Below are 24,430 nucleotides of genomic sequence, written 5' to 3' on the forward strand. Positions count from 1 at the left end.
GGTTGACGTTTCAATACAAACTCAATAACCTTACACTGAGCAACAATCCAGTGATATTTAATGCCGGGTGAGACAGCTTCAAATTCACAAAGGTAAGCATTGCATTTTATGCTAATTTTAGTTTTTTTGCAGATGCGGTAACAACGAAACGGCAGCAAGTTCCTGCGAAAGGCGAGAGCCACGCCTGATCATTTTTGAGTTTACAGTTGATCTTATGATGGCAATGTACGCAAATATTGGCGAGGTGAATTGCAACGTCACTATTTGCGACGAAAACAAACAGACAGTTTGCAAGGCAAGTGTTCATTAGTGTTATTTGACTATCGGATTTAGTTTCGATTGTTTGTTGAATATCAGTCCTCCTAATTCAGATACTTCGCAAAGTTCACACCGATTGTAAACAAACAGCACTGGTTTAAACAAGCACTTCGAGATTTAACGAGGAAAGCAAAAAACAATTTTCTTTTTGCTTAGAAAATTATTGGTTATTTTGACCAACTTCTCGTCAACAAAATTGAAATATTTTTTGTAAATATGGGTTTTCGTATTTTCGGAGAGTTGTATAACTACAAACTGTAAAACTGCTTTATTTTTAGGACTGTCGTATCTGAAGCGTTCTACCAAGGATGATTACAACGTTATACAAAGAAAATATTTGGTATTCACAGCTCTACTACAATAAAGCACGAAGTAACACTGGTGTTCTTTTTACAAATATTGTGTTGATGTTGCTGCCAGTAGGCAACGTCGGTGAACTAAAGTCTAATTGTGTCAGAAGGACAGATTTTTTTTCAAACTTATATCACGAATGGTTCTGTGTGACTATGATATTATACACTGTTTGCTCTCCAATCATATAAGCAGAGTTAGCAAAAGCTGAGGACGATCCTTGGGCTAAGTAAATAGAGGAGACATTCATCAACTTACGCTAGGCCTTTTGCACGTTCGTGACAACTGCCAGTTCACGGTGGTACCATCAGTCCGCTTTGGTATATGATACTGGACAGCGAAAGTTTGTTGGTTAATTCAGTCATGTGTTGTTTGTGCATACTTGTTTACTGAGTTGTTCTATAATCACGTTCGACCAGTTCGTGCACAAAGGAAACAACCCAGCGAAATGTGGTTACATGAGAAGTCTAGCGTGGTTAGTCCGCATTCACTCGGTTTACGCGTGTTTCATAATAAACAATACAGCTACGCGCTCCCCATTGTGGCAAGCTTCATTGATGGAATCTTCAGTCCATTTTTGTTTGCGAGTCACACATGCGTCTTCAAATTTGGTCGTACGGTTAAGCGAGATATCAAAGCGCACAAAGTAGTCAGTTAGACAAAAGCAGGATTTGAGGAAGCTGCGCATTCCGTATATGAGCTAATTTGCGGAGCATGATAAGTTAAACTGTGTTCTTGGTAAAGATTTCTCTGAATACATTGGAAAACGCGGCTTCGGCGTCGCAAGCTGTAAGAGTATATCGCCATAAAAGCACTTTGTTGCCTTGCTCACTTAATCTTATCAAATTGTTTACCCGCCTGCCCTGGCTATTGAGAGGCGAAGCTTCTGGCAGGACAAGACAAAGAGCTCGTCTGGAAAATTGTCTGTCATTGCCATTCGCCCGTGGCCAGGTTAATTGAAAAGAAGCCTTTGTTAAAATGCCTGCCACTTGCTACTTAATTGGAGATGTTCATTTCTTGTCATTTCAGCGAGGGACACTCGATATTGGGGCTTCGCCAACGGCCGCTTATTTCAAGGACGACGTTCTGTCAAATACATCACGGCATGAAATATTGCGCAGAGGCGAGCAGGCATTGTTTTATCGTCATGAGCCTACAGTAAAAAGAAACACTAAGGAAAGTTGTACAACTGAATGGCGGTTGGGGCAATGACTGGGAAAACGAGGTGAGTTCGTTAAGTGTCCGTGGAAGCAAACAGATCTCTTTTACGTGAAAGGTAAAAATAAAATGATTCCCCTATGTACCACAGGTGACATATGTGTTTGTTTGTCTTCGAGGCGAGGAAGTTTGTCAATATTTGATAACAGTAATACGGTTCTAGGTGCGGAGACAGTGAGCTTTAGTCATCAAACGATATGGATTTATTTTGTGTGTTTGCTTAGTTCATCAGACGCGGATGGAGAAATGGCGTCCAAGCCACAGATGATAAACAATAACTCACCAGTAAGCAACCTTCCCCCTGAAACCAGAGTGAGTAGGAACACAAATATCAATACTCCGAATACCAACCAACAAAATCAGTAAATGTTAATGTGTTTAAATGCAGATCGTCTCATCACCATTGGTGTCAAAGGGCAGGGGGCCAAGCGGGGTCGTTACAGTTGTGTCTTTACGCATGAACGGAATGGAGGAACTGTGGCACAAATGCTCGCCAGATACTATTGCCAGGTACCAGCAGGACAATTCGCATGTGGTACAACAACCATTAACTTACATCTTATATATTACAGTACCTTGCGTCAATATTGTGACGTCATCGGTCGTTGCGTGAAAGACTTTCGCGGATTTGAGATCTCGTCCCATGAAGACCAGTTTCTCATAGTCTTTCAGAAGCCATGGGACGCCCTTAACTGGTATGGGTCGCAACTGTAGCGGCCTTCTTCGCAAAATGCCTTACACGTCTCACTGTTTTTCGCAGCTGCTTGACCATTCAATCGGCGCTAAATCAAACCTCTTGGTCAAAGGAGGTTCTTTCATGTTCGTGCTGCGCAAGGCAAGACGAGTCGCGTGGACTAGCGGGAAGCACAGTTCTTTTTAACGGTCCCAGGGTCCAGATGGGCGTAACAAGGTACAACCGTCTCCTTTCGAAACTTAGCATACATACAATTCACGCAAAATTGAATATCAACAAATTGTCAGGGGAAAGGTTTACTCTGAATATGAATACCCAACCGGCAATACAAAATATGGGGGATCGGAACTAGATGTGGCGGTTGGGATTGCTCGCACAGCAAAAGGTAAATCGTACGAAATCGTATAGGTTTGTATAATTCTCATATAAAACACTGTTTTTTATGACGAACGTAATTGCATATTGTATTAGCTTCCTTAAAACTGCGTTCGAAGTGAGTTACCCATATATGAATTTGCTTGGCGCATATATAGGTGGCCAGATTTTAGCCAATTCAAGCGCATGGACGGATTTGCAACGGTCCCAACTCACGCCGTGCATTCACAACGATACAGGACGACACAAAGTGGACGGAAGTGAGAAAAGAATTCGACTGATAGAGGTACATGGGCAATTTTAGTGTGGAACGCGTCATTCTACGCCCGCCCCTCAATAGTGACATCCGATACCAATGGTTGTCAATCGACTTTTCCCAATCCAAACCCTATGAGAGCGTCTTCCATTGAAAGAACTATTCATTGCTTCGTGCGCGATGTTCTATTTTGGTTAACAGTGGACTATAAAGTTCATTCAATGAAGATTTTTGGGTTTCAGCTGCTCCCTGTTGCATTGTCTGAAAGGTCGAAGTGGTTCGGAACATCTTGCAGTAACTGTGGTGAACGCATAAGGCCGGACCAGGGATATATAAAGGTACACCATCACCATCCCTAACTATAACTGGGCATTCAATTAAACCTTGCTGCGACTGTCTTAACGCAGTTTACAAAACAAATCTTGAAAACAGCGTGTTTGCTTGTGTGCTAAGGAAAGTTTTGTTGGGTTATTCGTTTGAAAAATCTCGTTGTCTAATCCTTTTAGGCCCTCGGGAGGCATTGGCATCTGAAGCATTTCAGGTAAGCTTAAATTATCCATCAATTATTATTTATCGAGTAAAAACACCTGATTGAAGTTTATTTTGAAAGGTGCTGCCACTGTAACACGCCGTTGATGGACTCATACATCGTCAAAGACGGCATGCCCTATTGCTTAGGTAAGCCTAATTCATAATAAAAAAAAAAAAAAATTTCAAACAAATTATGCCGCTGTTAAAATGAAAATGTTTTCACAGTATATTTGATTTATTCAGACGATTTTTTCACGTTGCACGCGCGTACCTGCCACGGATGTGACACAATAATTACTGGATCTTACATCGAAGCGATGTCCAACTATTGGCATCCAGACTGTTTTGTTTGTCAGGTAAGTAGACCTGGTGTGGACTTGTAGCATACTACCTACAAACCTCTTGGTACTTCCTTTTTTGCGTGACCCTGAGAGTGATAATTCTCAAGGTGGTTTTGTTTTTGCCACAGAAATGTCGAAGAGCACCGGATGGAAACGAAAATATATATGAACTGAATGCCCTTCCGTTTTGTTTAAAGGTGTGTGAAAAACTGTAATATACACTATTAATTTGTAGTTATAAATAATCGTATGTAGGCTATATTTGTTTCAATATCTTACGATCTACTTGAGATGCATACATCATTCGATAATATTCCAAGAACCATTGTGTGTATATACAACTTGATTTACTTTCCGAGGCTCTTCTAGGTGCCGGTGTGCATCGGTTTTAACAAAACCGGACCTTTTTGACTTCGCATTTTGCGCATTTTGAGCGACGTCAGTATTGAAAATATTTAAATTTTCTAGTGTTACCACGAGGTGGCGAACTCGGTAAGCAGCGGGCGCAACAAAGCACAGAACAAAGTGATGAGAAGCGAAAACGTCACCAAGCATCACACTGTGATCAAATCGTGAGCTCTTTCGGTTCCTGATTTTTTTCTAAGCATGCGTCCATAGGTGATGGATCAAAGAGGTTAACACTGCTTTGACGTCACAACTCAACTCCACTTGACACATGTCGAGTATTCGGCCTGTCAATAGTTTTCGCATCCGCCATGCAATTTTTCGAGTGGCTGAATCCCCATGTGCACATTGATTGCGTCCATTCTGTGCGTTTCTCATTACTGCGTGATGTCGATTCCTCGAAATTTGGAAACCCATTGCGGACGAGTGTGATTGAGTGTTCCCTGTAAATAACCCTGTTTTGGGCTTGTCGCGCATACCACTGTTAATAGAATGAAGTTGTCTTGCCGTTCCGCGCGTGTGCGTGTTACTGTTACCCATAATATATTCGCAACTTCGCACAATATACAAAGTGTTTCCAGTGTCTATTTTTGTTCTCGTTAATTATGAAATGCGACAAAGGCTTTGTCTTGTGTATTTATAGAATCGGTGCCTTGTTTCCTATTAGCGCTGTAAATGTGGTAAAGACCCTCGTATGGCATTTCCTTTTCTCACAGTTTTCACAGAGTTCAATGGCTAGTGCGCTTGCTTTCTCAGGCCGCGACATTCGCATGGCTTCATCAACTCTGGTTTTCATATATTTGACATTTCAAATACAACAATCGTCCACGCAGTGCCACAAATCCCTGTGTGGCTAAGGTCATTTACGAAATAGTGTTTTGTGTTATTTGCCAGATGTCTTAAATCTTGAATCCAGTTATTTAAATAACAAAACAAATAGACTTTATACACTTTAGAAATACACAGGTATTACACAAAAACAAATTCTTCACAATGCTGCATAACAATTTCCTAACCGCGCTATCAAACGGGCCAGAATATTTCTACTGCAAACCTCGTACATGCTTTCTCCTAAAGCATTGATCGTTTGGTGTTTGGCAAGGAAAATGTCTGCACACCCACAGGTTATGCACTTTCCTTTACAAAGGTAACGTCAATTGGAACAGATTCCGGTACGTCGACGTTCAGTGCTTTGAAATTCATGTTCACGTTATCGATTGCCGGAACCATAGCAATACGGAATTCCCATTCAGCTGCGTCATCGGCACTGACCAAGCGCATACATGGGTATATCCCAATGGAAGGCCATATCTCGTTCATGCCGCCACTTAGGAAGCTCATCGACGCGACAGCAACCAATGCGTCAATAGCTGATGTCACTGTATTCAGTGCCAGGGAAAGTTTTCAACAGCGCCATGTGCATGTTGGCTTGCCTTTATAAAAACCTGCTGGGTAGCGCTGTTAAAAGTATCGGCTTTTGAGACTTGTTTGGACTCGGTGTCTTAGAAAGGTCTATTTAAGGGAATACAACACCTGCAGTTGTCCCGCAGCGTTAGGCCCTATTTACCCCAGGATTTAGTGTGAGTTAAAAGACGGACAAACTTGCCTCAACTCCGCCGTGACCGTAAACCACAACAACCGGCAAGCAAAAGCTGTCTCGCCCGAGCACCAATCTACTCTTGTCGTCACACGGCAATATCTGTGGGCGCGAGACGTTTGAAGTTATAGAGGGTGAGACCAAGTCTCTGTTGCAAGTAACTTAACTCCGATGACCTTTGCAATAGTTCAGTGTACTGGTGTGTTGCGAACTCTCTTCGAATGAACGAAGTCATTGTGTTGCTTGAAAACGTAAAAAGAAGTTTATCCCCTTGAAAATCTTTCTTCTGACAACCGACAAATTGGGCCAGAGATGGTTTGCATTTAATACTCGGAACCATTTCTAAAGCTGTTTTGAAAGTGAAACTATAAAATGTTTCTTTCTCAAACGGCAGCGATTTATGCCAATACAACGTATTAACTAGATATCATTAGCGTCAAGGGGAAAATGGCAAAAAATCGCCGTGCTCGCATGAAAGTGTAAACCATTCCATTAAAAACCCTTATTTATCTCAGAAAAGTCAGTGCCGTAGCAAAACGTCAAACAATTTGTAAACAGACGGTCAGGGTATTTTGAAATAGAACAGATGCATTTTTGATGGAGCTGCGTGGTTATTTAGGAGCCCCGCTATTCCTTCTGCAAATTCTTTGAAAACATAAAGACAAAAGGCCAGGTCTTTAAATATGTGTTTTTATTCAAGCAATACAAGCACTTTTCACAGTTTATTTTTTAGCAATGTGCGAGTAGTGTCTGGACGAGAAGTAAATAAAACATAGGAGATCTCTGCCAAGGGTGTAAAAAGCAAAGAACCTGGTCGCATTTAAATCAAAACCTGTTTCAACAAAACCGTCGAGTAACACTTGAGATACAGGAGTGATCGGACGAAACTAAGCAAAATAAATGTCATTTTCCAAATCAATTATGAGATGGTTACTGCTCCAGGGAATGGTATGCTTGGGCACATACGCAGCACCAAACAACGAAGGTACGTTTAACGTTATGTGGGCAACAACAATTATATATTATAAGTATGAGCGTGTGTGTTGAAACTTGTTTTGATTATAGATTCTTGTTGAAATTAAAGCGATGTTTTGTTTAAAACGGAAAATGTTTGTTTCATCATCAAAATTTATTGACCATGTTTAAAAAACATATGTAGTTTGTTTGTTTTTGTTTTAATATAAACAAGTTAGCCCATAATGGTAGAGAACTTCATACAGACGTTTTAATTGTATTCTACAATCATTTTCAATTTATAAATTTTTTTTTATATTAAAGATGTACAAACCGTCGGTTATGTCCCTATGTTTTGTTTTAGTTGTTGTTAAGATAGTTGTTGTTTTTGAAATGCAATTCCTTGCTTTCAGAGATATGCCGTGTGCGACCACTGGACTTAGTGTTCGTCCTGGACGGGTCCCGCAGTGTTCTTCCTCGAAATTTTTGGCTGGTGAAAGAATATGTGAAAAATTTCACTACAATATTTCACAACATTGGGCCTGAAACAAACCAAGTTGGAGTGGTAAAATATATTTTATCAGATGTTTTGTTTCACTCTGTGGTCGGCGTTTTATTGCAGATCGACTTAAGACTTTTAGTATCACATCTCGATATTGCACTCTTGTCGTTGATACTCTGTTGGGTTCGCATATTGAATATATTAAACTGGTAGTTAAGTTGGCATTAAAATACATGTGGACCTTGACGGATAAGAATGGTTTGGGAAAGGTTTTCACAACTCGTTAGCGTGTCGTATTTCCACAGTTGATAATTCTCCTTTCATGCAGGTGCAATACGGCAGCGTGGTACGCGAAGAAATCCGTCTCAATCAATTTGACAACAAGCGCGACTTATTTAACGCAATTGACAACATAGTGTACATGCAGACAGGTACACGGAAAGCGTTCTTCACAAAATCCTTGACTAAGTGTTTAGACTGTAAACTTTTATTTCATAAGGCACAATGACGGGTGAGGCACTCAAGTACATGGTGCGAAGTTCCTTCTCAATGCTGCACGGCGCTCGTTTGGATAATCCCATCGTTCATAGAATAGCAGTGATCGTTACCGACGGGAGGTCCCAGGATTACGCCAGGGGAACAGTTACCGAATGGCAACGAAGGGCTAAGGTAGGTTTTGGGTGCGATCACAGAGGGCACTTGATGTTTACAACATGATATTAGGAATCTGGTATCGAAATCTACTCCATCGGCGTCGGCAGGAAAGCCAATGAGTACGAGCTGAGGGAAATTGCTTCCGAACCGACGGCCGAACACACTTATCACGTGAGAAACTTTGATGCCATTCACATGGTCGACGTGAATGTGCACGACACAACAATATGCGGTGAGCTGTTGATGTGAAAATACGAACATGCAAAATACGCTGTAGTAATTATATTCATACGAAAACAAGGCCGAGCGGTTGCAGTTTTTTGTCTTTTTGCCTATTTGTCGTTTTCCACTTTTAACTCGTTTCCTGGCATAATACACACGAAAAACGCCTTGACAGTGTGTAAAGAACAGCTTTCGTGGAGTGTGCAGTTTTGTAACTTGCGGCATCTTCGACAGACGTGGACGAGTGTGAAATAGGAAACCACCAATGCACTCAAATTTGCGTCAACGCCATCGGATCTTATCGGTGCGAATGCTACGATGATTTCATTCTACAAGCGGACGGATTTTCTTGCATTGGTGAGACGTGCGAGACTTGAGAGGTAAAAATTTGAGATTTCATGATAACAACGTATTTGGTATGCAGCGAGTGACCCGTGTTCGTCCAACCCATGTTCCCATACTTGCATCACTGTCACGCCAGGAAACTTTCGGTGTGAATGTCCCGTCGGAATGCGTTTGGATTTTAGCGCCTTGAACTGCGTTGGTGAGTTGACCATCAATAAAAATGGGGACATATATTTTGTGTACAGTTTATTTGTTTCAACTGAACTTTCTCCGCGTTATAATAATGTATTTGGGTATTGTTAGGCGCGTTTGTAAGTTTTCTAAATTTATTTAAGGCACATTTATAACGTCTGATAACAACGACCTTTTGTGGTTTATATGAGTACCTAAAACTTTTACGTCTAGACTTGGAGGAATGCCTTGAAAATCAGCACGATTGCGATCAAATTTGTATCAACACGGACCGCTCGTACGAATGCGACTGTCGCTATGGTTACACACTAGAAGCTGACGGGAGAACATGTAGCGGTAAAACCCAAGACCAAACCTAAATATTACCTGTTTCAAAACACATATTACCTAATTACTTGTGCACGACACAGAGTTGACAACACTATTCCCAAGTAGTTCCTGCCTAGTTAAGTGTGTTCTACTGTGGCTCCTCTCCGTTAGTTTGCACCTTTTGTTTGGTATCTAAATTATCGACGACGACTGCAAATTATTAAGTGGAATCGTCTCTGTCTTGCTATAGTTAGATGGCAAAAATTGCCTTATTCTTGGCAGTCTTGTACATGCGAAATATACATTTGTTTCATGGAATATGAATGCTTGAAAATGTATATTTCGTTTCCATGAATTACTCTTCATAACTTGAGAAATCGCATATGTTTACAGCCATTAATGTGTAAATGTATAAATGTCCTACTGTTTTGTTTCGTTAGAAATGGATCCATGTTTTGCGGATCCCTGTTCACACAGTTGCAGTGTCGCGTCCCCGGGAACCTTCACGTGTTCTTGTCCAGAAAATATGCAACTTGACAGTACCGAGGTAAACTGCATCGGTAAGTACTGTTAAATTAAACTTTCAGTGCCTTTCTCACCCGTTTGAAGGAAGCCGCTAACGACACAATTTCGTAATTTTAGCTCTGCCCGTTCCAACCCCGAGCAATTTGAGGTTAAGACACATAACACACACGAGTGCAAACGCGAGCTGGGAAATCGGAGACTACGACGAGCGATTTATTGATCATTACGTCCTCGTGTACACAAGAGCCGACGGTTCAGGCGAAAACACCCTTTTGCGAATCAGTAAGACAAATCTTGTTTTGTAGTTTTGTTTTTGTAAACGAGTGGTTCTTTGTATGGGGCACACAGATCAAAGACAGCACGTTGATCCAATTTCGGGATGTACCTGTCACTGTCATAGTATTTTGTTTCAAAATAACTGGAAATACAAATGTAAATAATAATCATTCGATTCTGGTGCTTCTCATGAGACTTGGAGTCTGTTCACTGGTGTAATTGTGATGTATTTTTTACATTCAGAAAACAGAACAGCTAACCTAGTGGATTTGGATCCGTCAGTGGAATATAACGTATCCGTCTCTGCGGTGACTGAAAAGGATTTTTCCACTTCGGTAAGAGGATCCTTTACAACACGTGAGTAACTGTCATCGAAAGTGCAATTACCGAATTCCGGATTATTCGCGAAATCAGACATTCTTTTTCAGTATCCCTCGGTGACGTCGCGGTGACGTTGAGTGAACCGACTCTCACGACCTTGACAGCTGCATGGGAGGAGGCGAGCGGAGACGGACTGACTGGCTACGAAATCAGGTACCAACAAAAAGATGACCCCAACTCTGCAGGAGTCGGACCCCCGCCAATAGTAAGTAACAACTTATTTGGTTTTTAGGAAAATTGGTAAAGTTTTTTCTTTTTGTATTTTTTTCGTTAAGGCGGTGGTACGTAGAGTGGGCGCTCAGGTCAATCAAATGGTGTTGACAGGGTTAACACCCAACACCCCTTACGTGGTACGAGTCATTCCACTCTACGGAGATTTGGTTGGTACTACGGGAATGGACGAGGAGATTACAGGTTTGAGAGTATTATTCTGTACCAACATCTTTGTTAGCAATGGTGGCTCAAAGGTGGAATACCGATATGACAAGATACAACAAAATAATATTGCTGCATACGATTTACACGATTTTTAAATTTTTGAAAGCTCGGCTAATTTCTCATACGAGGACTGGTGACGACTCATAGCGTGACGTATATAGTGTTACTATATCAGATTCGCTTGATGCCCCAAGGGTGGAAGTGGTGAACTCAACCTTGTCTACTGTCGAAACGTCATGGAGCAGAATAAACTACCATGTTACCACATGGACGGCAATTATTACGTCTGATGAAACAGGACAAACCACTGTAGGTTTGAATGAAACAAGCAATTCACTCAGAACTTTTGTTATTCTTGTCTAAACTCAATTAACTTACAGACAGTTGAACTTCTCGGCGACAGGAGTAACTATGTCTTTAGCGACCTACTTCCGTCAAAGAGTTACTCAATCCAAATTCTTGGACATGTGGTCGAAAGCGGAAACACTTTCGACAGCCAAGGAGGCAGAGCGTCTGCGACAACAAGTAAATTTCTAGCTTGACAGTTTTACACGCAAAGGTAATATTAGCTATCGTTAAATCAATGTATTTTTGCAGAAACGCTTACGTCTCCTCAGGTGGAAATAACCAACACGACACAATCGACATTGAATGTCGCGTGGCAAGACATCAACCATCCCGTGGATTACTGGACAGTTCGGGTATTTCCAAAGGGCCGCAACCGGCATGTTGAGGTAAGATTCAACTGGCATCGAAGACACCTGCTGTCGTTGAAAATTGCCAAAGCGAAATGTGTTACTTACTGTTGCATTACGTCACTATACGATTCGTAAATCACGTTTAATAAGCATGTTTTACGTTGTTCGGTTAATCGACTTTATCACGAAACAAATATTTGAATCTTGCTGCCTCGCAAAAACAGAGAGTAACAAGTTTTGTTGCATTTTTCGGATCAGACATTGGAAGTAGACGGGGATCAACGGACGGCAACCTTTGAACAGTTGCGTCCTTCCACTAAATACGTCACGGAAGTGATTGGTCACGTGATTGAGGACGGAAAAACGTTTGACTCTCCCAAAGGACGGGACACATCACGAACATGTAACGTAGTTTTTTAGAGAATACTTCATGGGGAGCTTTTGAAAGTGAATATCAAAGCCGTGATTTTGCCAACTAACACTTTGCAAATCTTTCAAACCCGTGTTCGTCTCTATAGTGCAGCGAATGGTCCAAACACACAGAAGAACTCAATTGTGTTTGAAACATGAAACATATGCAAGATATTATTTAGAGAATTTATAGCTCTGCACCAAAATAATTGCAGTTTTAAACATCGCTTGCAAGCGTCACACAAACTCCAATCGCGGGTAATCAATTCGCACCACATTGAGATGTTATCGCTCAGTCGATTGCAGCTCTTAAAGGAAAGAGCGTACGTTTACATTAACCGAAAACACGTCTGTTGTAGCGCCAGCACCGCCCAGCAACATTCAAGTCACTGACAGAGGTTACACATATCTGGTGGCAAGCCTCGAGCCGTCGAGGGGAGACGCTGACAGATACGAGGCAGAGTGTGTTGCGACCACGGAAGATAAAACCACTATTATGGCCACTATAGCAGGAGTATGTTACCCTATCTTAAGATACGACCTTTTTCTTGTCATTACACCTGCGTTTGTAATTTTAGTCACCACCTGTTTTCGAGATACGATGCGATGGGTTGCAGCCTGCCTCCGATTATATCGTAAACGTGTGGACGATCTTTGGGTAACTATACCAACTTAGTTAGTACAACGCAAAACTAAATAGCTATAACCCGCACTACACTCGGTTTACAGAGAAATGGAAAGTGTGTCAATATGGGAAAGAAGCAAGACGTTGACTCCGATGCCGGGTCTATTGACAATTTCGGAGGTAGCTATATCATGTTTAGCCTTCCGAGAGTAAATCAATACGCAAAACGTCTTTTTGTTATTAGCCTACAAGTACAACGCTTGTGGTGAAGTGGAAGCCACCTGTAATGTCATCTGACATGGGCGAATATCAGCTCAGGTACAACAGCACTTCAGGCGAGACGCGGCAAGTTGTTGTGTCGGGAAATGTAACCATGTAAGTACTCCTTATGACACTTCGGGTCGTTTCCAATCAATAAGTTTTTTTTATCTAATAACAGGATTCATCTGGTCGACCTTATTCCCAATACACTGTACAAGGTGACGCTGATAGCGGTCCTTAACGGAGAAAGCTCACAACCGGAAACAGCTTATGGGACTACTCGTAACGAGAAAATTTTACTATCAGTAAGCACTCCCAATGCTTTTACTTAAATTTTCACTCAATCCTTTGCACAAAGTCGTTATATAACACACACCAAAACGTTTACATCTTACAATATGGTGCCCTTCTCCTATCATCAACAGTATACGTATGTGAAATACATTATCACGTTTTAGACAGGATTAAGACTCAACTGCATAGCTCAACTGTGACCTAACCATGTGGACAATATTAGAAAACTTTAACTAACGTGAATTGTCAAATTGGCTGTTTCATTTTTTCAGGTGGGTGAGGTAGGCTTCAACAACATTGCAGTGTCATGGAACCCATCTGTAGTGCAAAACATGCAGCATTATGTCTTAAGGATTCACCCGGAATCGAACCCTAATATGGTCACCGAAGTCACTTTACCCGAAAACGTGAACATGCATAATTTCAGGTAGTAATCTCAAACCTTTCTACATACAATAAAAAACAAATATTCATTTCTTTCTCTGGTATGAGTTCTGTGCACCTAGGCTACATACTAATGGAGACAAATCGTAAATATCTTGGTTTATGCTTGTATTACGTGCCATTTAATTCAGACTCAATTTAATTTTTTTGCGTGTAATTTCGATAGAGGACTTCGTTCTTCCACTACTTACCGAATCACACTCGTGGCAGTATATTCTGAAGACAGTGAATCAGAGACCACAAATAAAACCGTGACAACTCGTTCAATGCCTCCTATTGGACCTCTGGATTTTACTGAAGTGACGGAAAGGAGCTTCCTTGTCGGCTGGAGAGTGCCTGAAAGTGACACCATGCCCCACAGTTACGTGGTTACATTTGCTGCACCTGGCGTAACACCTTTAACAATACAAGGCGTCAGCGACACTTTCCTACTGTAGGTCCCAAATGAAGTTTTGCGTAATGAATTCAAATTACTTAGCCTATATTCTTGCTTTAGCTTAAATAACCTTACGCTTTTTTGTGTACGGCTACAAATGAAACAAAAACTACCAGATGTTTTACTTAAGACTTGAAGAACTCCAACCTGAAACCAATTACAATGTCACCGTGTTTGCAAAATATTCAAGAAACAGCAGGAGTCCCCCAATTAATGGAAATGTAAGCAGCTGTCTTAGTTTATACATACTGTGATGTAATAACGTACATTTGGCGTAATAATAACGATTTTTCCAGGTTACTACCCTCGGTTCAATCCCGGGTGGATGTTCGTGCAGGGCATACATGAAATCCCAGGCGTTGATGCACGACACAGTATTTCAGTTAGTACAACAGATCCAGACTCTTTCCGAAAGGTTAGTTTCCAACATGTGTAAGAAATGGTAGGGATTTTCTTCATAAAAACTGGTGATCCTGTGGTCTTACAGACCTATATCTGTTTTCGTTATATGACCGTTGCCTTGTGCCGACAGAATCGATCAGATGACATCAACTGGCGTCGTGGGCCTGCCAACCGAACTGAACGGCCGGGAGCGGAGATCGCGACTAACAGATCAAGTGTCGCTTAATACTGCGCTTGACGATTAAGGAGGAGTCTACTACTTTGCGTTGGACAATATTCAACATAATGTTGTGATGCTCCATGTGCTTTGTCAAACTATTTAATGTGGCACCGAAAAGTTGCAAGAGGCCGACTGAGCAGAAATATGTGGATTTATCTCACAAACTAGACGCTTAGCGATGGCGGAATATCGCTGTCAATTTTCTCAGCAAAATTTTCCGTATTTCAGCAAAATAAACCACGTCTGCCTACATGATGAACAACTGTTCCAGATTACACGCCTTGTTTTATTAGCTTTTAAAAACATAAATAAGAAAGCATGGACATTTCACACTTCGCGGCAATTACGTATTGTGAAAAGGCAATCAAGCAAGAAAAGGCAGTAGGCAACAAAAACTGATTAGTACGTCAACAACTATGTCACGGTAGTGAGGAGAAAAGTGCTTTTGGCGAAAGTGGACGCATTTCCAACTCCTTCCACAACACAAACAGTTCTGTACGAGGAAATTGGTATGTCAAGCATGTCGAGTTCTGCATTGACTTCCTTGCTATTGAAATCAAAACTTTTACATACAAACTAACGTACTGTTGTACGCATCCCTCATAATGTAAGAGCCATTCATTGGTCGTTTGTTTACAACATTGTCCACAATAAGTAGGTGTTGTGTACAGCAATACGTTTAATAGGCGCATAATAGTGCTAAATGTGTAACATGAAAATGACAAGGCACACTTTAGATAGAACACCTTTTCTGCATGAAGCATGTACAAATAGTGTTTATAAAAGTAAAACAAAATGCAAACAATTTTGATATATCACCATGATCTTTCAGACAAAAGTGGAGTAAATGGTAAGAAACAATTATTCTTGTGTATCCACAAGTTCAGTAATGGCACCAGAAATTTCATCAGGTTGAAAAATTACATTTTCCTATGAATAGTTGTGTTACACAATAAGCATATGTAACAATGTTTTTTGACTTACCAAGTGTTTGATCACTGAATCACTTTGAACCACCACATCAATATGTTTTACATAAAACCATTTTTGTTTAAGTTTTATAAGGCAAAATACCAAACCAATAATGATGCCAATTGAGCCAACAATCATTAGGGTAATAGTAAGACCATTCCAAGGAGTTGTACTGGTGAAGCCATAAAAAAGTATCATATCATTTATTGCAAAAGCAAACCATGATCAGGTAAACAAACTATAAATTAGATGAATAGGAAGCAATTCAATCAATACAGCAAATATCAAGACTTACTATGATATTGCCAACCATGATGTACTGTTGCTGAAAGGAATGTCATTTTCTGCTAAATAGCGATCTGCCGCATAGATTGTATCAGATGATTCCCAAAAGTCTTTAAATTGGTCAGCACATTTGTCTGAAAATATATGCACACAATGTAAATGCTACAATCTAGATGCAGATACAACTTACCAAAAACAAGGTTTTTGATAGTTTCCTTTGGAAAAATAAATTGATGCTGCCACAACAATACAATGGTACAGTTGCTCTCAAAGTATGGCAAATTTGCACTTAAACTGTCAGTTGTTTTTCGAGTACATTTCACAGGTCCTGCTTCCAATGCAACATGGCATTGATAGTCATTTTTATTAGATTTGAACACCGGTGGAAGTTGAAAGAAGCAGAGTTCCACCCACAGGGGCAGATATCCTGATTGGGTGGAGCGATATTCTAGGGCACCATTTACATAGCAGTTGGCATTTGATGGGGGTATGTCACAATAGTCTGTACCCTCATTTAATTTGGGACATATCCCTGTACATCCTACATATGTCAGATGACTAATCAGTGTTGTTAAAAAGACTATATAATTTAGACTGGGGACCATTTTCATCCCATCATGTTATTTTAAACAAACCTATTACCTATAACCAACCCTATTAAAACATCAAAAAAACATGGTTAATGAACAAAACTCAGGTAAAATTTGCAGAGGTACAATTCATGAACTTTTGAGAGAAAGGCAGAAATCAAGCATGGAAAACAAATCATTGTATAAATTCAGTGCAAAACACTTTAAAAAGAGCACTTGGTTGTTACTTTATTTTGATATGAAGCTAAATGGGTCAAGTCATTAAAGTTATCACCACAAACAATTTAGAAAATAGTGAACCACACGCTACAACAATATCATTTTTACACAGAAAACAAAAAACGTTGCAAAAAAATTACTGGTGCAACAAAATATGCAAAGTCCTACTAAAACTTGGTTTAAAGAAAAATTAATTTTAGCAAAACTAAAAAAGACAAATACAGTAAAAATGCAGTAAGTAATGCAATAAAATAAAAATATTTCACAATCATTGAACTGGCATATTTATTTCTTGTCAAGCAACTCAGATTCCTCAAAGTTACCAAAGGATTTCACTTGGTCGAGAAGGAGGGTGTTCTGTAATGCAAAAAGTTTAATTGATTGACTCCCGCAATAAAAATAATGAAACTGTCACATTTTTTTTGAAAAAGTAGCAGCAGTTACAATTGTCTCTGTTGCATGTAAGGCTCTTTCAACTAAAACTTCTGTGATATGGCCTTATGAAGTTACACTTTATATTAAATAAGACTAAGTCCTCCAAGCACCATTCAAAATGGTTGAATGAGTGAAACAACCATTCTTCATTGCATGTGTATGTACCATAAGACACAAAATGGTAGTGGCTGTTCCAAGATAAAGGTCTACTGCTTACAAAGACTGAGTATACCTACAGTTAAAGTCAGCGAAGGTAATATGTTGATCATGTCAAGACAAAAAAAGCTACAACTAGTTTGAAACATACATGCGAGGTTTGAACTTGATCTTAAGCTTAGGCTATTGTGGGTCAAATGAACTTAAAAAGGGTTTGTGGTTATGACAGTATTGGTGCATAATCACCCTGTCCCAAATTTCTCACTACTCTATAGCAAAGATAGGCAAAATAGTTTGTAAACTTTTGTTTTTACGTATTTCAAATTGTACTGTAAACACTATTTATCAATATTTTTACTAACATGGGCCATTTGCCCTGTCTGTTATATCTGGGAACAGTAGAAAAACACTTACCAGCTGCACCATTACAACATCAGCTCCTGGATCAGGTGGGACATATTTGAATTTTTTCATTCCATAAATTAAAAATATCATGAACCCAACCAAACAAACAATAGAAACAACAACAACTACAGAAAGCAACTGGCATGTCCACATAGCATCTCCTATATGACTACAAATAAAACAATTATTATAAATGATTTAAAAAAATATTACATGGATATTTACATTTTTTCCCAATCATTCTGTTTTGAAAAAGTGTAATATTTTCCAATAATAACCCTGTCTGAAGAATAAACATTCAAAGACTTTTCACAAGGTGTCATTTTTTTGAATTTTTTAAAAAATCCTTTGCATTTTTCGCTGTCTGTAATGAAGAAAATTTATATATAAAATAAATGTTTATTTTAAGATAACATTTCATTCAATGGTTTTCTGCCAAATATGTATTACAGCATGACATATTTAAACAAGAAAAAATATTGTAGGTCTTAAACATGCATGATGTGTAAGAAGAATAGACTGGCAACAAACCATAATAACTGGTGCTAAAATGTTTTATTAAAACTTAAATCAGTGCCGTATTTTAGGTTACCAACATATATTATATGAAGAAAATAATAAGCAATGATGCAATGTACCATATATCTCAGGGTCAACATCATCAGCAGCTTTAAAAATTATGTTTTTTTTAGAAAAGTAGATAAGTAGAATCGTGCAGTTCATTGTGAATGACTTTTCAGGAGTGTCCTTTGAAATGCATGTGACTGGACCAACTGGGGCTTGAATTGTACAATTCATTTCATCTTTACTTTCAACATTGAAATAGCACAATTCCACCCAGAATGGAGGGCTTAGAAAATTGCTTGCATTCCGAGCTTGCAACTCATCGTTTGAAGCTTGGGATACAAGGCAGTTTGCTTGCCTTGGTTCATCAGTGCAATAAACCTCATCGGTATCTAGTTTTGTGCCACATACATATGCCAAGCAAACAGTGCCACCAAAAGCTAAATATATTAGGCACCAAATTATCATGATAACATTAAATATTGGCGGCCAAGCAGCCCCATGACACAGCACAGCACCTATATATAGGAATATTATATTTTCTCCATACATACAGATACATATTGTTTAGTTTAAAGGTTTCTCAAAAAAATAAACATTCAGTAATATTGGAACAATGTCCCTGTACTGACTGTATGCACTGAAAAACAAATACTGCATTAATATAAGAAAAAAACAGTTCAATGTTGCGCGCATATTGCGTGCAATCAACGGTTGCCAAAAATTCCAAATTACACACTTTGAAGTCTGATATACACATGAATGAGTGATGACACCACATATCATAGGCATAGAGTTTGCACATCAACGGGGGTGCGGCGAAAAAAATAAAAACGTCAAAAGGTCGTTTGCTCGCCAAACATAAAGGATCGTCCATACAACTTTTTTGGCCGAAAAAACTGGACGAAACGTGGTTTTCGCGACAAACTCGACAGTCAATTTCTCAACACAAACGATAAAATCTTTCTTCTTAACTTTCCTCACCAACGTGATTTCGCTTGTGTTGCGTAATTGTTAATCGCGAATACGAGGCCAACTAAACTGCGAGTTAAGAACCTTTGTGAGTGAAATCAGAAAAGAAAAGCGCCTTCATTTTTGCTGCGGTTTGAACCGGCGAAAGCCAAAAGGACGCGGTTCGATTGTGTGGATAAATTTAGAAAAGGTCGGTGGCTTTCTTTGCTGACTTTAACATATGCAATTACTCGCTTCCAAGCCGCGATGGCATTTTCTTTCATCGTTTCACACTTAACAAGCTACAATCAAACTAATAGGGCAAATTAAATAGATGTGAACAGAAGAATAATCACGTTTCAACACAAACACATAAAATCCCCCAAAGGGAGTTTGATATTAGTGTCATAACGGTTCGTAAATTATTATTCTATCGAAAACGTGATAATTCGTTGCACTACAATTACTAGTGAGAACCAAATACGACTCCTAAATAACGATAATTCGTTTGTTTGGCATTGCAATAGCCAAAAGACTACATGGGGTAAACGGAGTTAAGCCCAGGAAAGATAGCCCCTTGAAAAAGATAACATTTTATTAAATTATTAAATAAATAGCGCAACTTACAACACGAAATTTCGCAATATTGTTCACTTTTTTTCACTTTCAGGCAATAATATGCCATTTTAATGTTTACGAGTCGAAAAATCAATAGCAGAAACTAAAAAGTAAAACATAATTTTGTGAAAAGTAACTTGTGTGATTATTGAAAGTTTTTGGTGATTGCTCCAAGGCGATTTATTTCAAGAACGTTTTATCAGAGATTACGGTAGGCTAAACTAAAACTATGTGGCAGAGGAATTTGTCGAAAAAGTTGGCACCCTTATTTGGAATTTTAGCATTTGTGTAAAGAATTATTGACAGATAAGGAGACCTATGGCCTTCCAAAAGTGACCTAATCTATTGTTATTGTACAAGTTAGTAATTGTTTTACTTGCACATCAAAACTTTCAGGACGCTTAAGAACTGCAGTGCATAAAAAGCCTCTTCTATCAATGAGAAGTACTATATGTCAGACTTTTAAAAGTAGGCTACTTTTGTTTTGACTTATTTTTTATTTCAGAAACAATCATTACATTTTGTTTTGCAGCGTAGACAGCTTAGTTATATAGCAACTTGGAGGAATAGTCCCTCTGCCTGTAGTTGCTACGGTCTCAGGCCACTAGCGTACGAGTGTCCAGTAGGAATTGACTGGATGTAAATATAAGCAGCCCATGCTGTTCTGAGTATTGTAATAAAACAATACTCGCTTCCCATAATAATATTTTCAACATTTATAACTCTGAGTATTGTAATAAAACAAACCCAGCATGGCTGTCAACAATATGTAATTGGTAATACTTCGATTCAGTGAGCATTAGCATTCAATGGCGTATTATAATAGAATAAAAGAGTTGGAGAAAGAGATACAGTCGCTCTTGAGAGAGGCCTACGAACGTGGCTGGTTGAAACTGGTTACACATGATCGACACCAAGAAGTGTTAACAAATTGTCAACGAAATAATACGAGAAAAACATGGAATGTTAAGCCAACGGTTAATACTTTGTACAGGAAATAAATTGCCCGCTGTTACTTGTTCATGTCTTTTATTCACCGACAGTATATTATGTAGCCTACAACCTCAAATTCTCTGTAGAATGAAAATCAAAAGGGGACCCCTCTTACCTTGTTGTATGACGACGGACCTTTGACTAAGTTTTGCAAAAAGGTATTATTTCCACGTAATTGTCTCAATTTTTTTTGTTCAAACTATAAAATAGCAAAGGCCTTGTCCCTCACCTATTCGGTGTTTCAAAGAAGAACAGTTTTTTTTTCTTAACGGGTCCATCTTACCGGAGTCTACTAAACTTTATGTGGAAATGAAATGAGACTATACAGGCCGTATCTCACAATCAAATCTTAAAAATTGAGTTTTAGAGGTCATTTGCCTTCATGCTCCTGGTGACAGTTTCTCTTGTTTGCCAAAAACAATTGCCAGGTCTGACGACTCATAAAGGGGACTACTATTGCTAAACAGAAAAAAAATTGATTGCAGTTGCATTAAGACAGCACAATAGGGGGGGTATTGCAAAGGCTTATACAAACTGCCCGTCCTAAGGGGGTACAAACAGCCCAGGAGGGGGGCCCATAAACCGCCATGAGACATCTAACTCTGAATTGTGTAGAGGGGGTTAGTGACTTTACTTTATTGCAAACGGAGGTTTTTCACAAAACAAACCTACCCTTTTTTAGCTTTTTTAGCCAAAATAATATTCAACAGGAAGGTAAAATGCCCTTTGGGGAACGGTTAAGTAGTTATCTCGGATATAATGTTGACCAGAATTCCTAGACAAGGGTAGAAGGGACTAACAGAAAATCACAAAATGAACATAATTTCTGTGGTTCATTTGTAGGGAATTCGGCTTTGTTTCTGCCATCGTCCTTGATGTATCCCTATATTTTTGCGACTCTTTCCACAAATAAACAAATCATTTTCGGTCTGAGATTATGGTTTTCGGTCTAACAGATTGCAATGTGATCTCCCAGATCACGGTGTTCGGTCCCAGATCTCTGTTTTGGTCACAGACCTTCGCTCCAAGACCATCGGTGTCGGGACATGTTGCCAACATGGTGTCGGAAGCTTGATGTCGGATTTTCGCCCATGCAGACCCATCCACATTTTTCCACAAAATCCACTTCAATATGTTGGTAGTTTTTCAGCTACGTTTTCAACAGCACCCTCTACCAACTTGTTGCCTGACTAATTACCCTGAAAACCAAGTAAAACTGCCCCAAGCTGAAAATCGTCCTGGCAACAGCCTGCATGTTCCTTTGCGCTTATTCAACCATGCATGACCCATGGCATTAGGCCGGGTCCACACTCACGCTTAGCGCCGGAGGATTCTTTGTTTGTTTCATTTCCCAACCACGAAACTCTTTTCCATACAAATACAGAGATACGGCCTAAAGGCCTTCGTAAAGAGATAATCTTTCGACGTCGCGACATAGCCTTTTCAAACAATGAGCCTAATAAGAACAAATATGCAAACAGACAGACGAACGCTTTGAGTTCCTATTAAATTTTTGATTTTCGTGTCCTTTGCTTATGACTAGTCTGAGTAGACCAAATCTAGGGACAATAGTGGAAAGTACCATCTGGTAGCAAAAGTAGGAATATGTGACATGGAGATTAAGTAAGGTCTATTGGGATACTAAACTCCGCATACTTAACTCCTTTACCCCTGGCTATTATTTACGGTAAATTATGTTTATACTATTTTTTGCACAAATGTTGTTGCACACACAAAAAGACATGGAAGCGTTTGTAAGGTGATTTCCTCACGGAAAATCACTGTCTGCTGTAGATCGCAGCTTATCGCAGGCAGTTGCAAATAATTATTTTCCCTTTGATGTTGTCAAGTACATTTATATTAGAGCCCCACAACCGTTTCCTATCTACAGGACAAAGTCAAATCTGCAAGGTATTTGCAGGCCATACTATTATTTTACACTAACAGTATCTTCACTGATCTTAAAGTTGTTAAACCTTGTGGGGGCTTTTAAATATCTTCTCATTTTGTAATATAAAAACATAGCACTCAACGAGTCGCATAATTTATAAAGAGGCTGCTTAGTTAGTGGCTAACAAACTAATTACGTGCACAGGTGCTGATGGAACAACTAGAAACTGACTAAATGTTATTCTACCCATCAGGTGATGTTGATCATTTTGTGATACACACACATTTATACAGTTCATTTAAGGTTGCACAAAGAGAAAAAAAATTGTCTATACCTGCATTTGTCAAAACCAACTTTTCAAACAAAACCAATACATATCTTTTGTGATCTTAATTTCAAAACAAATTCAGACATACCAGAAGACATACCAATTTTTGGGAATCAAATGTAAAATGCCACATGGTGGGTGGATATACTCTTCAAATTTACAAAATAAAAAACTAAATGACACCAAGAAGAATTAGTGCGCTTCAGGATCCCAGGGATGGGCCTCAAAAGTGTAGTTAGTTAGTTGTTTACCAGGCCTAATTTTGGGATCTAGACCATCACCTTTTTCAAAGAATGAATAATAACCGAATTCCTTGTCATCACCAGGAAAATATTCTGGGTATTGTTTTGGGGCTCGGGGCAAGAAGCTTGGATACATTTCTCCTAAACCATACAAAATAGCCATCCCCACTGCAAAGCCTAACAAAGGCTTCCATGCTTGTGGCCTATCAAAAATCATTGGTGACGTCTCTAAATGTAATGGTCCAAATACTTCAAGGTCCCAAAGGATTGGTTCACCAAAGTTGCGACGATAATATGGGCTGTCCCAGTCGTAGAAGGGATCACGGGCCAGTGAGCATTCCAAGGGCAGTTGTGGATAATCTCCCACATTGAGGTCTGGGTCATTCATCGGAACATAATCTTCAGGTCTTAGGTTGTACTTTGCTGCCAGCTCCGCATGCTTTTCTGGGGTAAGGGGATCAGTGTTATCAAGTGGTTGGACATGATCTTCTGGTTTTAGATGATACTGTTCGTAGCCATCTGGAATGAGACCCGAGGCATTTCGGTACACAGTTGTGCCACCCATTGGCAGTGCACCTGACTGCCCTAACCTACATGCTTGTTTGTAAAGGTTCGCTCCTGACCGCAACCAGTTAAACATTTTAGGATTTTGGCATCTGTGGAAAAGATTAAAACATAATCAATCATGCAATGACATGAAACCAAATGCAATTTACTTGTTTAATAAACAAACATAATATTTTTTGTCATACAACAAGTTGCTAACTAAGAAGATTTTAAACTCTCCTGTTAATGATCCCAAAACTTGACACTAACAGGTATATAAAAAGAACTGCAAGGCACAAATGTTTGTGTGGTGTATCACAGACACACACTATACACTATTGAACTTGAACATTTGTATTATTATTTTTATCTAATTACTCAACATTCAGGATTTTTTACTAATTTCACCGACCTTGCACATACACGCTCTCACATTTTTTTAAATTATGCTGGTTATTGTGTTTAACTTTATAATGACATTTCATTCCACTGTTTCCAGTACAGGTTCGGGTTCTATCTATGCTGAAATTAAAGTTGCAGACAAAAGAAACATGGAAAAA

The 24,430-nt window shown here is 39.3% G+C and overlaps 4 protein-coding genes across 5 annotated transcripts; 2 read left to right on the top strand and 2 right to left on the bottom strand.

Moving 5' to 3' along the window:
* The first annotated feature begins 1,274 nt into the window (after positions 1-1,274).
* LOC145902528 (uncharacterized) lies at positions 1,275-5,322 on the top strand. Of its 2 annotated transcripts, XM_082990537.1 has the most exons (14): positions 1,275-1,620; positions 1,699-1,894; positions 2,112-2,199; positions 2,276-2,397; positions 2,460-2,582; positions 2,648-2,797; positions 2,869-2,966; positions 3,115-3,242; positions 3,455-3,550; positions 3,719-3,753; positions 3,823-3,890; positions 3,987-4,099; positions 4,213-4,281; positions 4,553-5,322. In XM_082990537.1, the coding sequence occupies exons 2-14, from the start codon at positions 1,863-1,865 to the stop codon at positions 4,658-4,660; spliced, it is 1,230 nt and encodes a 409-aa protein (XP_082846663.1). In that variant the 5' UTR covers positions 1,275-1,620; positions 1,699-1,862; the 3' UTR covers positions 4,661-5,322. The 2 variants fall into 2 exon arrangements, with proteins under 2 accessions (XP_082846663.1, XP_082846665.1); XM_082990539.1 differs by lacking the exons at positions 1,275-1,620; positions 1,699-1,894 and adding an exon at positions 1,994-2,050.
* A 1,489-nt stretch (positions 5,323-6,811) lies between these two features.
* LOC145902423 (collagen alpha-1(XII) chain-like) lies at positions 6,812-14,927 on the top strand. The gene is made up of 27 exons (XM_082990380.1): positions 6,812-7,071; positions 7,454-7,605; positions 7,871-7,973; positions 8,042-8,211; positions 8,266-8,428; positions 8,653-8,775; positions 8,843-8,962; positions 9,169-9,291; positions 9,705-9,824; positions 9,907-10,071; positions 10,309-10,422; positions 10,494-10,651; positions 10,722-10,860; positions 11,060-11,193; positions 11,265-11,409; positions 11,482-11,618; positions 11,841-11,985; positions 12,353-12,507; positions 12,572-12,651; positions 12,723-12,798; positions 12,863-12,993; positions 13,058-13,184; positions 13,446-13,600; positions 13,784-14,050; positions 14,184-14,274; positions 14,350-14,468; positions 14,586-14,927. The coding sequence occupies exons 1-27, from the start codon at positions 6,987-6,989 to the stop codon at positions 14,698-14,700; spliced, it is 3,612 nt and encodes a 1,203-aa protein (XP_082846506.1). The 5' UTR covers positions 6,812-6,986; the 3' UTR covers positions 14,701-14,927.
* Positions 14,928-15,062: 135 nt separating this feature from the next.
* LOC145902809 (uncharacterized) lies at positions 15,063-19,575 on the bottom strand. Its single transcript, XM_082990908.1, has 8 exons — positions 18,376-19,575; positions 17,963-18,101; positions 17,747-17,906; positions 17,065-17,098; positions 16,123-16,554; positions 15,943-16,066; positions 15,660-15,819; positions 15,063-15,605 (listed from the first exon to the last, which is right to left on the bottom strand). Exons 1-8 carry the CDS (start codon positions 18,851-18,853, stop codon positions 15,537-15,539), a joined length of 1,596 nt encoding a protein of 531 aa, XP_082847034.1. The 5' UTR covers positions 18,854-19,575; the 3' UTR covers positions 15,063-15,536.
* A 3,280-nt stretch (positions 19,576-22,855) lies between these two features.
* LOC145902755 (NADH dehydrogenase [ubiquinone] 1 beta subcomplex subunit 8, mitochondrial-like) lies at positions 22,856-23,976 on the bottom strand. The gene has a single exon (XM_082990856.1). The coding sequence runs from the start codon at positions 23,962-23,964 to the stop codon at positions 23,275-23,277; it is 690 nt and encodes a 229-aa protein (XP_082846982.1). The 5' UTR covers positions 23,965-23,976; the 3' UTR covers positions 22,856-23,274.
* Between the last annotated feature and the right edge of the window lie 454 nt (positions 23,977-24,430).

The sequence above is a fragment of the Ascidia mentula genome, chromosome 5, assembly GCF_947561715.1.
Source record: "Ascidia mentula chromosome 5, kaAscMent1.1, whole genome shotgun sequence".
In the NCBI taxonomy this organism is placed as follows: domain Eukaryota; kingdom Metazoa; phylum Chordata; class Ascidiacea; order Phlebobranchia; family Ascidiidae; genus Ascidia; species Ascidia mentula.